The 16,081-nt window shown below is 34.3% G+C and overlaps 1 protein-coding gene across 2 annotated transcripts in view; it reads left to right on the forward strand.

Annotated features, from left to right (window-relative positions):
* LOC117115031 (coatomer subunit gamma-2-like) overlaps positions 1-15,471 on the forward strand; it is a 16,667-nt gene extending 1,196 nt beyond the window's left edge. Inside the window, exons 2-21 of one of the 2 annotated variants that reach the window (XM_033258671.1) lie at positions 495-547; positions 905-1,057; positions 1,189-1,344; positions 2,268-2,360; positions 3,410-3,613; positions 4,045-4,085; positions 4,364-4,418; positions 4,630-4,776; positions 5,006-5,116; positions 5,605-5,778; positions 6,943-7,186; positions 7,517-7,592; positions 8,012-8,115; positions 8,589-8,717; positions 9,105-9,173; positions 9,387-9,529; positions 9,994-10,162; positions 10,555-10,652; positions 10,921-11,056; positions 12,942-15,471. In XM_033258671.1, coding sequence (XP_033114562.1) covers positions 495-547; positions 905-1,057; positions 1,189-1,344; positions 2,268-2,360; positions 3,410-3,613; positions 4,045-4,085; positions 4,364-4,418; positions 4,630-4,776; positions 5,006-5,116; positions 5,605-5,778; positions 6,943-7,186; positions 7,517-7,592; positions 8,012-8,115; positions 8,589-8,717; positions 9,105-9,173; positions 9,387-9,529; positions 9,994-10,162; positions 10,555-10,652; positions 10,921-11,056; positions 12,942-13,171 — 2,585 coding nt within the window. In that variant the 3' untranslated portion in view covers positions 13,172-15,471. Of the gene's footprint in view, positions 1-494; positions 548-904; positions 1,058-1,188; positions 1,345-2,267; positions 2,361-3,084; positions 3,178-3,409; positions 3,614-4,044; positions 4,086-4,363; positions 4,419-4,629; positions 4,777-5,005; positions 5,117-5,604; positions 5,779-6,942; positions 7,187-7,516; positions 7,593-8,011; positions 8,116-8,588; positions 8,718-9,104; positions 9,174-9,386; positions 9,530-9,993; positions 10,163-10,554; positions 10,653-10,920; positions 11,057-12,941 lie in introns of both variants that reach the window. The other variant, XM_033258672.1, reaches the window with a different exon arrangement.
* The last annotated feature ends 610 nt before the right edge of the window (positions 15,472-16,081 follow it).

Consider the following 16,081-nt stretch of genomic DNA (forward strand, 5'->3'; position numbering starts at 1 on the left):
ACCCGGGGCTTCCAGTGTGCATGAACAGAACAAACATGACATCGTTTTTTGAAGTAGCAGATGCATTTAAACAACTGGCCTATCCAAAACTAGGCCTATATTCCTGTGAAAAAATCAGACATTACTCGAGCATCAAAAAGGCTCAGTCGGCTAATCTGGTGGTAGCCACTGTGTGCCACAGGAGTGATAATTTTTCTATTTGCCCTAATGTCTGGTTATAGTTACTGAATTATATGCAGAAATAAATAATGGAATCTCTTAGTAAATACAGGTCTCTCTCCAATTCAACACTTTTTGGGACTGGGATTTCAATGGACTTTAACAGCTTTGGTCTCTAATTAGAATAATAAAAATAAAAGACATTTCTTAATTTGGGACCACGGAAAAGTGGTCTTTAATTGGAGGAGTCTTTAATTAGAGGGAGACCTGTACGCTGTTCATTTGGTTTCGTCATTTCCATATATGTCTACAAATCTTTATTTGTCATTTTGCAGGTGGCTCATGTAATCCATTTCAGGGATTGGACAAGAGTTCAGTCTTGCAAGAGGTTTGTTTTATTCTCAAATAACAAATTTTATGTATAAATAGTGTTAAATATGTCTTTCAAAATGTGAAGTGTCTTTCATTAAAGTAATAATTTACTTGTAAGTAAAAAAGATGACAATAATTACATTAAATTTGAAAAAAAACTTTGATATACAAATACAAGATCTGTATTAAACTGGCTAGTTACAAATTCATGATTTTAGAATATGCAATTCAAACAAGAAATTAAGGAAAATTGTGTTTTAAATATTTATAATAGAACTATTATACATGATTATATTTCACGATTTTCTTAAATATATATGTTAGTTTTTGTTAATCAAACCTAGTTTATTTTTTATGTATTTACTTTACTCAGGCAAGAAACTTCAATGATACCCCAATCAATCCAAGAAGAAGCTGCCATACTTTGACCAAAATCATGTATGTGATCAATCAAGGAGAACACATCGGAACTAATGAGGCAACAGAGGCTTTCTTTGCCATGACCAAACTTTTCCAATCCAGTGATGTAAGGGCACCTTTTCATCTTAAATAATGTATAAAATATTAACCACTACTTTATAATAATAATGTTAATTTCATTTTGCATAGGATGTGCCTTTTGTTATTTTTTGTAACTGATTATTTGCACCCCTGCAGGTGACCCTTCGACGTATGGTGTACCTGTTGATCAAAGAGATGGCAGACATTTCTGAAGATGTGATCATCGTGACAAGCAGTCTCACCAAAGATATGACAGGCAAGGAAGATGCTTACAGGGCTCCAGCCATCAGAGCTCTGTGCAAGATAACTGATGTAAGTAACAGTGATAACAATACCATAATACTAAAATGCTAAACTATCTGATATTCTAAAATAGAATACCGTAAAACCTTGAGTTGGAGCTCTGGGTTTTTTGTGAGCTTTGGATGGGCTTTTTTTTCGAGGCTACTTTTGCAAAGTGGGGGGGGGGGGCTTCTTTTCAAAATGAATGCTGTAAGTTTTGGAATTTGTACTATGAAAAAATAAACAAACAATAATTAAATAAACAATAAATAAGGCCACTGTAACATCAATCTGTATCATGGAGTGTATTTAATTGAAAATTAAACAAGCCTACGGCTGGAAACTCAACCCTAGGCCTAGGCTCGTAATCACTGTTATCCATTGAGAAAACCGCCCTGTTCTAGAAACTAAAAGCGGTGTATAGTGTCTATATACTTAATATACTTGAATATACTTGAATTGATCAGTCTGCGTGTTGTGGGACAAAAGCCAATCCTGGAACCAGTAGTTTTGAAAATTATTTTACGCAATCAAAAAACGCTAGTCTGCAGCATTTACATGAATGGTACAACTGGCATATGCATGCGCGGTACTGTCTCTTGTACTACTCCGTAACGACAGGCTGATGACGAAATAGAACTCGCATTAAATCACCAAAACTACTGTATAAACCAAGCATGTTTTCAATTTATTATGTTTTTTTTTTAAATTCAAGTACAGCATATGTACTGTACTATCCTATGCTATGTTAAAAAGAAGCCCATGGGCTTCTTTTTGAGGCTAATTTTGCAAAAAATAGAGGGGGCTTCAATTTGAGATGGGCTTCATCTTAAGATTAAGCCCATTGGGCTTCAATTCGAGGTTTTACGTATAGCCAAACAAATATTTTTATTAGTATCTCAGTACCTTCTATCAAACCTCATTCTAAAAGTCTCAATTTGTTGTTTATACAGTCTACTATGCTTCAAGCTATTGAGCGTTACATGAAGCAAGCAATTGTTGACAAGGTTCATGCTGTCTCCAGTGCTGCTCTTGCCTCATCACTGGTAGGTGTTCACCATTTATATCAATCAATTAATTAATCAATCCATCCATCAATCACTCACTCAGTCAAGCAATCAGTCTTAAGAAAAATTATTTCATAGACTGGAATTGATTAAATTAATATATCTATATAGTGATAAATTTGACATATTAAAAAGTTTGTTATCCATTGAGAAAACCGCCCTGTTCTAGAAACTAAAAGCGGTGTATAGTGTCTATATACTTGTCTGAATTGATCAGTCTGCGTGTTGTGGGACAAAAGCCAATCCTGGAACCAGTAGTTTTGAAAATTATTTTACGCAATCAAAAAACGCTAGTCTGCAGCATTTACATGAATGGTACAACTGGCATACGCATGCGCGGTACTGTCTCTTGTACTACTCCGTAACGACAGGCTGATGACGAAATAGAACTCGCATTAAATCACCAAAACTACTGTATAAACCAAGCATGTTTTCAATTTATTATGTTTTTTTTTTAAATTCAAGTACAGCATATGTACTGTACTATCCTATGCTATGTTAAAAAGAAGCCCATGGGCTTCTTTTTGAGGCTAATTTTGCAAAAAATAGAGGGGGCTTCAATTTGAGATGGGCTTCATCTTAAGATTAAGCCCATTGGGCTTCAATTCGAGGTTTTACGTATAGCCAAACAAATATTTTTATTAGTATCTCAGTACCTTCTATCAAACCTCATTCTAAAAGTCTCAATTTGTTGTTTATACAGTCTACTATGCTTCAAGCTATTGAGCGTTACATGAAACAAGCAATTGTTGACAAGGTTCATGCTGTCTCCAGTGCTGCTCTTGCCTCATCACTGGTAGGTGTTCACCATTTATATCAATCAATTAATTAATCAATCCATCCATCAATCACTCACTCAGTCAAGCAATCAGTCTTAAGAAAAATTATTTCATAGACTGGAATTGATTAAATTAATATATCTATATAGTGATAAATTTGACATATTAAAAAGTTGAATATACTTGTTTGCAGATATTTTGGTAATGAAATAATAATATTAAATTTTTATAATATTTCTAAATTTGTAGCATCTGATGAAGGGTAGCCATGATGTAGTGAAGCGTTGGTTGAACGAAGCCACGGAAGCAGCTTCTAGCGATAACATCATGGTACAATACCATGCGCTAGGCCTGCTGTATCACATCAAGAAGAATGACCGCCTTGCTGTCTCTAAGATGATCACCAAGTACACCAAGCACTCGCTTAAATCACCCTATGCCACTTGTCTGTTGGTAAGCAGTGGATTCTTGTTGTTTACCTGTATCGACTAATTTGTCCACATCTTGATGTTTTATTTATTGAGCCTTTAAAGGAGGTGGAATTACCTTGGGATTATTTTTAACTGACAGAAACTAAAGATTTCATATTTGAGTAACTGCAGTGATAGTAACCTTCAAAATAAAAATATTTAAAATAATAACAGTCTTTTTATTATCTAATAGCATTAGAGACTACACTGATACTAGTTTTGCTAGGCCTGTAAGCTTGTACTGATTTTGGTAATGGGTATTAGGAAGTGCCAGATGAAATTTTTGTGAAGAGTGAATAAATGAATGTGGAGTGTACATGTAAATACGGTATATATTTATTACTATTATAGTGGTGTTTATTAGTTTGCTATAATTTCACTATATTGGTGATTCTCTCTTTTTTTTTTTGATAGATCCGCATTGTCTCAAAACTTCTTAATGATGAAGATGATGGGTGAGTATGAACTATTGTTTGTTATCTCATATGAGAACTTAAAATGAACTCTACCAACTCAACAACTAAAGATAAATGATATACCTTTAAATAAGATTTGTTAAGATATATTGCTATAGAAATTAATACTAAGAATAGATTACTGTACTTTGTTGTTAATCATTTTTTGAGAAAACAAAAACTCTCGATTACAGTTATGGTTTTTTTTACCAACAGTCACCTTTGGTTTTTAAAAAATGAATGAAAATGTAATAAATGTACTATTTCATATTTTTCAGCCATGACGGACCTTTGTTCGACTTCATTGAGAGCTGTTTGCGCCACAAGAGCGAGGTGAGTTATCACATGATGCTGGTTGAAATTGCTGTGTTTAGCATTGCCTTGCCCTCAACGTATATATTGGTGTGCCATTCCAATTGACACACACATAATATTTTATTTAACTCTAATAATTTTTCCATTAAACTAGTTTGTATTATCTGTCATCGATTGTAGCAACTTTATGGAAAACAAACTTAAGTTATTTTATTATCTTCTATTTTAGATGGTGATATACGAATCTGCACAAGCCATTGTGAACATGAAGAACACGACCGCTAGGGAACTCGCCCCTGCTGTGTCAGTCCTACAACTGTTCTTAAGCTCGCCGAAGCCAACGCTGCGATATGCTGCCACTAGGACCTTAAACAAGGTTAGATCTGCAACCTGTCAAGCCTTACCAAGTCATTCATTTATAAATTGATTATTATACTATTGTAATGATATAAACAAAAATTTATTTAATCAATCATTTTATAAATTTTATAATACAAAAATGTATTTATATATTATTAATCACTGGGGGTCGCAAATTAACGAAAAACAAAATTCTGTGGTGTAGGCGCTACTCTAGTATCATTTCTTTGTTGTTGTCATGGTAGGTTGCTATGTCACACCCAGCCGCAGTGACAGCATGTAATCTGGACTTGGAGAACCTCATCACCGATAGCAACAGAAGTATTGCTACCCTGGCTATTACCACCTTACTCAAGGTAATTCCTCAATTTTCTTTTTTTGTTTACGTAAACAATTAACAATCAAGTACTCAAAAGCCGCAACAACTTTATTCATTTCATTATAATTCCTTTCAGTACTTTATTTTATTTTATTTCATTTTATTTTATTTATTTTTTTTAATGTTTATTTTATTTTATAAACTTTATTTTATTTTTTTCATTTTATTATAATTACAGTATAAACAATGTAATGTTAGAATTACCAGTAGAGCCAAAAGCAGTAATTGAACAATAATATATGTGAATTAAAGATAAGTGCTAACACCTGGGCTCATCTTCATTTCATATACAATATGTAAACTTGTGGAAATTATTTAAAATTTTTTATAAATCTAAAATGGTCTTAAGATAAATGCTGTATATATTTCTAATTTATTAATCAAGAGTCACTACTTCGAGCTAAGTTGTATGAAATGGAATCATGTTTTTGCAATAATTTATGTTAAACTTCACATTAATTTCAGACTGGTAGTGAGAGCAGTGTTGACCGTTTGATGAAGCAAATATCATCGTTCATGTCCGAAATTTCAGATGAGTTCAAGATCGTTGTTGTTGAGGCCATCAAGTCGCTGTGCATGAAATTCCCCAAGAAACACAAGGTCATGATGAGCTTCCTGTCCTCCATGCTTAGGGATGAGGTAAGCACCAATCATTATTTTATTATGTTTAAGCCCATCTGCCTTGAACATAAAATTGGCCAATTTTTTGAGGGGTTGGGCTTATATCCGGGGAATCCCCTTTTTAATCCATTGGCAGTTTACTCGGCACTTTATACCAATTGCAAAGCCAATATTTGAAAATATTAATATTATAAGCCTAATTCTGAAAATATTTGTAAAATTCACATTCTGGGCTTTTGCCCAAAAGACTGGAACATAAAGTTGGGGGTGGTCTTATACCAGGGATGGGCATATTCCAAGAGGTGGGCTTACACCCGAGGAACTACGGTATTAATATTATCAGTATCATCATTATCACCATCATCATTATCATCATTATCATCTTATCATTATAGTTATCGTCATCATAAACATTCTCTTTACTGTAATCACCATTTTCGTCAACATCATCATCATCACCACCATTATTATTTATCATTACCATCATACCACCACTGTCATCGTTCATCATTTTTTACAAAATTCATGATCATTATCACCATCATCAGTACAATTGTCGTCATCACCACCATAATCATCAATATTATTATCATCAGCTGCAGCAGCATCATTGACATTATCATTATCATCATCATCATTACCAACATCATCAATGTCATCTTCATCGTCGTCTTATCATAGTTATTGTGATCATAAATATTCTCTTTACTGTAATCACCATTGTCGTCACCATCAACATTATCATCACCACCATTATTATTCATCATTACTATCACCACTGTCATCATTCATCATTTTTACAACCATCAACAGCACAATTATTCATTATCATTATCACCATTATCAGTAAAATTATCATTATCACCATCATAATCATCAACATTATCATCATCAGCAGCAGCAGCTACCACATCACCATTGACATTATCATCATCATCATTACCAACATCGTCATCAACATCATGAGCATTTACATCATCATCATCATGACCTTCATCATCACCATTACCAACAACATTATCATTATAAAAACATTTACAGCAGCATCATTATCATAAATAAGTAGTATTATGAAAGTGATTCCTGCATGTTGCTGCTTATTAAAAGAACTCTTAACAGTTGCTTTACTCTATGACAAATCATCATCATCATTATCACTATCATAATTTGTTATGTGTCAAGGGTGGATTTGACTACAAGAGAAGTATTGTGGACACCATCATGTCCATCGTGGAGGAAAATGCTGATGCCAAGGAGGATGGCCTGGCACATCTTTGTGAGTTCATTGAGGATTGCGAGCACACTTCGTTGGCGACACGTATACTGCATCTTCTAGGTCGTGAGGGGCCGCGTACCTCATCGCCTTCCAAATACATCCGGTTCATCTACAACAGGGTCATTCTTGAGAATGCAGCCATTAGAGCTGGTGAGTAGTCATGATGGTGGAAATAGTAGTCTGCTAATTTTCCCTACTCAAGGCTCAGCTAGTGAGTAGCCCTACTCAATACTTAAACATAGTATAGCTTGTTAGTAGGCCTAGACAAATCGAGTACAGCTGGTCAGTAGTGTTGCTGAATATAACTATGTTTTAAAGTTTGAGTATAGCTAATGACTAGCCCTAGTAAATGTTTAAACCTCATGTACAGCAAGCATGTAACTTTACTTAATATTTAAATATTGGACTTTTCCACAAAAAATATCAGAAAAGATCTAATATCAAATTTTTTTTATGTTATATTTTTTCGTGTAACCACAGCTGCTGTCACATCTCTGGCTAAGTTTGGAGCTCACTGCGAAAGTTTGTTGCCAAGTGTTACAGTTCTATTGGAAAGGTATGTGTAGCTATCAGATGAATTTTGTACTCATACTAGAAAATATAACAGACATATACGATGGGCATATCTGCAGATATTTTTGCTCTTAAATTTTCAAATCAATGGTAGTTTTATGGCCTTTTATTTCACTATATGAATCCATAAATTGGGGCATTTTTTTAGTACAAATGCATAATGAAAACATATTTCTCTGGTTTTTATGTGCCTGTGTTTTTCATATTTTATTTTATCCTTCTTGAGCCTCAATAATATTTCTTTGATATGTACCCACATTAAGTTTTGTTAAAATAAAGAAATATTTATATATTCTATACTATTAAATTGACAAACTATAAAAAACTAATATTGTATTAGTTTGATCAATATAATTTTTCCTTCATATAATCAATTTAATTTTTCCATCTTGTTCCTTTCAGGTGTTTGTTGGATGGTGATGATGAGGTACGAGACAGAGCCACGTTCTACTTGTCTGTTCTTAAAGAGCAACAGAAACAGCTCAATTCAGCCTATATCTTAAATGGTAAGATGAAGCCCATAATACCCGCACACATTGCGCCATAAAACCTTCGGCTGACGACTCCATCTCTGCTCTCTGTGATCACTTGACTGCGTGATGCTGTCTGCTGATTATTGTTGGCCTACTGAGCAAATAGTCGTTAATGACTATCTGATGCATGCACCTTGTCGGGTTGTGTTGGAACACATTTGATGCCGTGACTTGCTTAAAGCTAAATACAGCTAAGCACATACTACCAGATTTTTTTTGTCAGACTTAACAGACTTTGATCAAACTTTGAGGAAGTTAAGCATTATCTGCTTTCAACATACTTGGAAAGACACAAGTTATTGATCAAATAAGTTTTAAACAAAGATACACTGTCTTTTGAGTCTGCCAAAAAAATATTTTATAGTATGTGCCACCTTTAAACTGATTGTTTATTTCATTCCATCTGTGTTGGTTCTGCTAAGTATTATATTAATTTGTTTTATTAGGACTGAATGTGTCTGTAGCTGGACTGGAGAGGGCACTACACAATTACACCATAGAGCCATCAGAGAAGCCATTTGATATGAAGACAGTCCCACTGCAGGCAGTTCCACTTGTTGAACAGAAAATACAAGGTAATGAAAATGTTGTCATTTAAACTTGATTTCCATGAAGTTACTACGCTATTGCTAAACTTATATCATTGCAGTTGTCCCCGACTCAATCATAAATAGCATTGCTGAATGCCATTTATAATGCCATGCATATTTTTTATCAGTTTTCTTTTCCTGCCTTTTCTCTTTTCTTCATCTTTTGAAAGTATTGGTGTTCCTGTGTCTGTCTTACTCATTTTTACTAGTTTTTTCAGTTTTTTTTCTCATTCAATCTTTTCGGTCAATTTTTCTTCCTACATTTATGTTACTCACTGTTTTTGTTTTACTTATATTCCATTCACTTAAATATAAACAAATACTGTATAAGTAATATTAATTTAATGATTGTTGCTATGTTATATTTTTCAGAAAAAGTTGGTGTGTCTGCTGCTAAAGGACCAGAAAAGAGTGCTGCATCAAGGCAAGAAATTTTTGCTGGTATGTATTTGTATGTTTTAAAATGTATCCATTCCTTATTAAAATTATTATAACATAAAAGGATCCATTTCAACGTACTGTACTTTTTTATCTGTTGTGATTTTTAACAAAGATGTTAGACTTTTAAAGGCTTAGTGGTGTATCAAATCCTACATAATTTATTATTATATCATTTTTATTATAACATTTTATTTCCATATTATTAATTTCCAGAACAATTGGCTGCTATACCCGAGTTTGCTGGCTTGGGCCCGCTCTTCAAATCCTCATCGTCTCCCACTGAACTCACAGAATCAGAAACAGAATATGTTGTCAACTGTATCAAGCACACATTTGCTGAACACATTGTTTTCCAGGTAAGGCACAAGTACAGGTGATTTGATATGTGGTCATTGGCGTTAAGTTTGGGGCACATGCTCTCTCAAAAAATTTGTGCACCCCCACTTTCAGGAAATTGCTTGATGCTCTGTTCCCTCAGTATATAGATTCTTTGGAGCTAGCAATTGTTTTACCAACTCCAGTTGGATCTATTAGAAGCTATCGTATGTGCTTTAGAGATAGTAGGTTCTGCCCACTGAAAATTTTCTTAGCAATAATTTTACACAAGTACTAAGTAAAAAAATCACCTCATACCACCTCATTTTCAGCCTAGTGCTCCATCATGTCCCCATTGCATCCCCATCTTCCCCTCCCCCCTGTAATAAAAATTGACTTTTGAAAATGGTTAAATTTGTACAAAAAATTGAATGATAAAATATTGCACAATACATATTATTTTTCAGTGTATGTTTGCTTGATTACTCTTTCTCACTCTTTTCAGTTTGATTGTACAAACACATTAAATGATCAGCAACTGGAGAATGTTACTGTGGCAATGGAACCAACAGATGATTATGAAGTCATTAGTCATATTGCTATACCATGCTTAAAATACAACCAGCCAGGAACCACATACACACTCGTCAAGATACCAGAAGACCCAATGTCAGGTAAAACAATTTAGAAGAGTGGATATTTTTTTTTATAAATTAGATTATACAAGCCTGGAGGTTACATATCTACCTTGATAATATGGTGCCTGTGTTATAATTGTACCTGCCCAGATATCCCTAGGTTCAGGCTTTTATGTACTGTTTTAGTGTCTGACTATGTACTGTACCTATCAACCTATGCTCTGACTGTGCACCGGTCTATGTTCTAACCTTGGTTGTGACTGTTTTTGACTATTGGCTAGCCTATGTTCTGAATATTTTCCAGCCTGCTTTCAAAATGTTGTGCTGCCTATGTTCTGACTGTGCCAGCCTAATTTTTGACTAACTGCCCATTTAGGATGTACATTGTTACCTTTATTATTACTGTATGTTTTTTATTTTTCTTTCAGTATCCTGTACATTTAGCAATACATTCAAATTTATTGTCAAAGATTGTGACCCCAACACAGGCGAGCCAGATGAAGATGGATATGAAGACGAATATGTTGTAAGTATTTAAATTCAAAGGCCATCATAACTTTTCTTACTTACGCCTAACCATGTCAGTGAAAGTCCCTCCATGGCTTCCCTCTATTTCGATCCTGGATTCACCACTTTATGTTGAGGTCCAGTGTTAAAATTAGGCCACCTGCTGCATTATATCCAATCACAGAATGCGGAGTTAATGATGTTTATGTATTCAAGGGGTATTTGAACATTGCAAAAGAATGACAATGAAAATATTTTACTCTGATGTTTGTTTGGATCTTTTCTAGCTGGAAGATTTGGAAGTGATGGTTTCAGATTACATGCAGAGGGTAATGAAGCCCAACTTCGGAGCTTCTTGGGATGAGGTCGGTGATGAGAATGAGGTCGAAGAGACATACGCCCTTGCTTCAAAGACTCTTGCTGGTAAGTGTTTGAATCTATATTTTCATTAGCTGTAGATAGACGGCAGTATTTTAACTCTATATCTGTAGAGAGAGTAATTTTTAGAGCAATGTGGTCTAAAATTTGATTTGTCTTTATGCTGGGTATTCTATTCAGTAGATATATACATGGCAAAGACAAGCCAAACCAGTCACTTGTCGCAAATCCTGTTTCAGAGATAATGGCAAAAACCTGCTGGAATGTCAATATTGTTGAAATCTATTTTATTACACCAAATTAAACTTTATATAACTATATGTCATTTTCTATGCTGTTATTTTCCCCATTTTCAATGTTAAAACAACAATTTTTAACGATTTGGTAATGGTTTCTGCCTGAGAAATGTCCAAAATCACTTTGAAGGCCGATTTCTCAAATATTGTTCTTTTGTTTAAACTCCTGTAACTTCATATCGAAATGTCGTATTTAACTGATTCTTTTACCATTTTAGAGCACTTATTTTACTGTTTAACCATGTATGAATAACTAATATTTGATTTTTGCGATGAGTGCCTGTTTTGGCTTGTCTTTGCTACATACACTTTTCTCCCACAGGGCCCAGTTATGCTTTAACCCTCTGGATACCAGATTCTTTTGTAGTGCAAACCCTTGAATACCGGATTCTTTTGCCGTGTAACTAGGTTTTTTGCGTTTTTTGAGTATACATCGTTCTGGTGGATTTTTGGGAACTTTCTGTAAATTATACAGAAAAATGTTTCTAAAAACAAAGAAAGCTTATAGAATAAGCTTTCATTTGATGTATAATTTATATTTTTAAGATTTTTTATTCATAATATAATATAATATAATATATATAATATAATAGAAATGACAGAAAAATGCTACATACAAATCGTCAGCAAAAACCAAAAAAAAAAATTAATTATAGCAAAAAAAAAATAAAAACAAATATAAAACATTCCTATTCCACACAGTTATATAATTTATTTACCCAACCATCCATAACTATAAGCACGATCTTTCCATTCAAAAGCAACGACCACCCTCAATTTTCTAGGCCTAGGCTCATCTTCATCAAGAACATCTCCGCCGTCAGAACTGCTTGAAGCCCCACCGTCATCATCGCTATCAGGCACGTTAAGTCTCGCACATCTAAAAACTCATCTTGTGTGGCCATTTTGGAAAATTTTCGAAATTAATAACGAATTCAAATTGATATTTCTAAACATTTTTATATTAGCGCATGTGAGTTCTTCACAGATTTCGAAAGAAGAAAGCTTCACGCATGCGTGTTCAAAATTTTTGACGTATTGGAGCTAAAATAAAAACAGAAGAGCGATTTGAAAACCACCTATTTTTTAGTCACTAAATTTCGATTGCAGTCGAAAATGGGAATTCTCGGTTTGAGGTCAATTTCGACTACAGTCGAAGACGGTATCTAGAGGGTTAATAGCTAAGTTTCATAATGAGATTGTGGGAGGGGTTGGGGAGTTGTTTTAGCAAAAGAATTTATTTTCCTGTCACAGAACTTCAAGCCAGGACCCTGGGATTAAGGCTAGCATCATAACCACCAAGCTAATCAATTCCACTACTACCTGTAGGTCTAAGAGTATGTACTAAGGAATACTATACTTAGAACATGTATATTTTGAGATGCCTCATTTAGCACTTTGTACATGTACATAATACTAAATATTACATAATCTAATTTCTGTACCACTTGACCCAGTAAAGAATGAATATGTAAGCTTAAAGTGCAAGATTTGTTCATATTTAGGGTATAGGGTATCACTTTCATTTTTTTTTATAATTGGTGTTAAATTTATATTCTCACTAATGTCTTGTTTAGTTAAATTTCAGTTATTTTAACTGTATTTTAAATAATATTTGTTTTTGTTTATTTCAGATGCTGTGAAAAATGTAGTAAGTTTCCTAGGCATGCAGCCGTGTGAAAGATCAGATAAAGTAGCGGAAGGCAAAAGCTCTCATTCCTTATATTTGGCGGGGGTGTATCGTGGCGGCCACGATGTCATTGTCCGGGCTAGGCTTGCTTTACAAGACACGGTCACCATGCAAATTACAGTACGCAGTACAGAGCCAACAGTCAGCGAAGTTATTGCATCATCAGTCGGTTAGATTAGAAAGTATCTTAAATTTCACTAAGACTGTCCTGTAATTCTTTAATATCATTTTTTAAATAGTATAGTAAATAAAAAACAGCCTGTAATGTCAGGAACACTAGTTAGGCATGATAACATGGTTTGAGGGATCATGTTTGTAAGTGTCAAATTGTAACAGTTACTGCCTTATCATGCTAACTATATGTTGAAACTATGGAGGAAAAATATATTAACTTCAGTCTTAATTATTCTTTGCACCATTTATTAATAACAATTATTTAAATATTCCATAAATTGTTAAGTAAATTATGCACTCCTCAGTTGTGTGTTTTTATCCTCATGTTACTAGTTGTACTTTGTGTTGCGCATGCTTCAGAATAGTAAATGACCGAAAAAGTGATGTGATGTCTATAACATTTTTGGAGGGTTTAGTTCGTTGCGTATTCAAGAGATGTGCCAGTTGTGGATTTAAGGGGAAAGCTGCCCCCCCCCCCTTCTGAATTTTTCCAAATTAATTAAACAATGGGAGGAAAAAAAGGGAAAAAATATATTCAAAATTGAAGTCTGAGTTTGCCATTTCCAACAATCTAGAAGTGCCATAATCATAAATTTTCTTACCTCTGCCCCAGCCATTGTGGGGCTGAGATGGTCAAAGTCCCTCCCTGGCCCCTCTGTTTCAAATTCCTAGATCAAGCATGTGGGCTTTTTCCAGAACAGTGATGTTTATTCGACAGAGGTGCTTATTCGGTCATTTATGGTACTGTCAAGAACAGAGATAAGGTGAAAAATAGCTTGTACTGATAAGCATCCCTGTCCTGCTAATTGTTCAAGTGTTATGACTTGTGCTATAGATTCTTGTATATAAGATGAGTATGACAACATTCTTTAGACAATTTTTAAGTCATTTGTGTAAGATGCTCATGTGCTTTGTCTTCATGCATGGTGATACCGCTTTGGGTCACACATGCCATCGTTTTGGGATTCAATATTTTGACATTTATTATGTCACCATCAGGAATGAAAAAGGTACCTCATAATGCTCTGAAATGCCACTGTAAAATGCTGTATAAAGCCAGTATTCCCCGATGAGGGGTCTTGTGTTCCCCCGAACCCTGTTGGTGCCACCACTGCACCAACATCATTCTGCAATCCCAATAATTCATCATGATGTACCTGAACCAGGTTAGAAGCTATAAATTCCATCATCTATTCTTCTTTTGTGCCCAAAGACTTTTAGTCAATAAATAGGCCTATTCAGAATTTATCTTAAAGAGTCATTCATATTTGTCAGCATTTTCAAGAGACTGTACTGTTATCTGTGACAAAGTTTTTGGTGCCATTTTGGAAAAATCACTTGCTGCTTGTGCAATTTTTGGCTAAAATTTACATATTCATCTTTTCTAGACATTATGCTACAGATAACATCAGAAAAAGTTTTTTTGCAATTGTTTTTTGGGTCAAATGTAGGATAGAACCGACTACCCCTACTGTTTCAGTGTTTGTTACTAAAAATAGATTGACCTTTATATATTCAAGACGCACTCTCACACGTTCCATAAATCCATCCACCAAAACTCCTTGACCAATCAGAGTAGTTTCCAATAGGACTGCCTCTAATTTGGCGTACAAGCAAGGTTAACTGTATTTATAAGCTTTTTGATAAGGAATTTTAGTGTTTTTCCCCGCCTCATGTCAATAACGTGCCACGTACAAAACTCATCTCTCTTTCTATAGGTTTCACTAGAATTTTCTATATTTGTTTAATTAAACCTGCGAGTGCTATTTCCGGCCACTCAGAGAGGCCATAATCATAGATTTTCTTACCTCAGCCCAACCATGGTGGGGCTGAGGTGTTATAGACCCTTGGTGAATTCAAGGGGGGGGGGGGTCAAGCCGACCTGGGGCCCCATAAAAGTTGGAGAGAAAACAAACATAGTTACCAACCGTCTCGCATCGTGCGGGATGGTCCCGCACTTCAAAGTGATTTTGGATGAAACACGCATTTTGCAGAAACACATGCGTGATCATAAATTTGTCACGCATTTAGCACAGGTCTATGGGTGATAACGAATTGTCCCAAATTCAGGGGAAAATCTATTTAAAATTAGAAGAAATTAGTTTTATTAAAAATATAAAAATGATCATGCAGTTTAAACTTGAGTCATTAGACAGTATTTACGTCAATACTTAATTCACTGACATGCTACTAAACATTAATCAGTATGCCTATTCATTCTTTGTTTGTTTAAGTAATGAAATGTTTGTGTACATAGTTAGGGTGCTCAAATTAAACATAATGTAGGCCCTCCATTGAAACTCAAATTGTATGTAGCTTTATTAAAAAAATTTTGTACCTGCTCTTGAAATCAATTTAAAACAGCTTAAAATGCTCAGATCCTCAGGGCTCTGCCTCTGAACCTCAGGCCCTTTTTCCCCCTTCCCAACAAACTGGTGTACTCACACATTTCAAATCATAGTTCATAGTTTGGTAACTATGAACAAAGCATACAGTAATCTGTCGATTCTGAAATTAAAACTTTTAAAAGTGAAAATTTTGCCAATTTTCTGCAAAAAACGTAAAAGTTTTGCGTTCTGGTGGCACCAACAGCTGCTTTAAAAAAAAGTGATTTCTATTTTTTATTATTCAAAGTCTCACTTTTCATTTGGTTTGAAGTTTAAATAGAAACGCCTTTGACATTTCCAATTGTTTCATATGCATCATTTGCATATTTTATAATATATTTTAACACGATTTTAGTAGCCTTTATTTTTATATGAAATATAAAGAACTTTAAGGTAATACTAAATGGTCATTAAAAACGACAACAAATTCTTTTTAAAAATAAGGCAAAAAAAGCAATTTCGCTGTACAATAATACAAAAAATAGGCCAATGTATTTTCATTGATTGCTTTCAGGTAATGACA

This window comes from Anneissia japonica, unplaced genomic scaffold, assembly GCF_011630105.1.
Source record: "Anneissia japonica isolate Jap-2015-1 unplaced genomic scaffold, ASM1163010v1 scaffold24_len2511860_cov200, whole genome shotgun sequence".
Lineage (NCBI taxonomy): Eukaryota > Metazoa > Echinodermata > Crinoidea > Comatulida > Comatulidae > Anneissia > Anneissia japonica.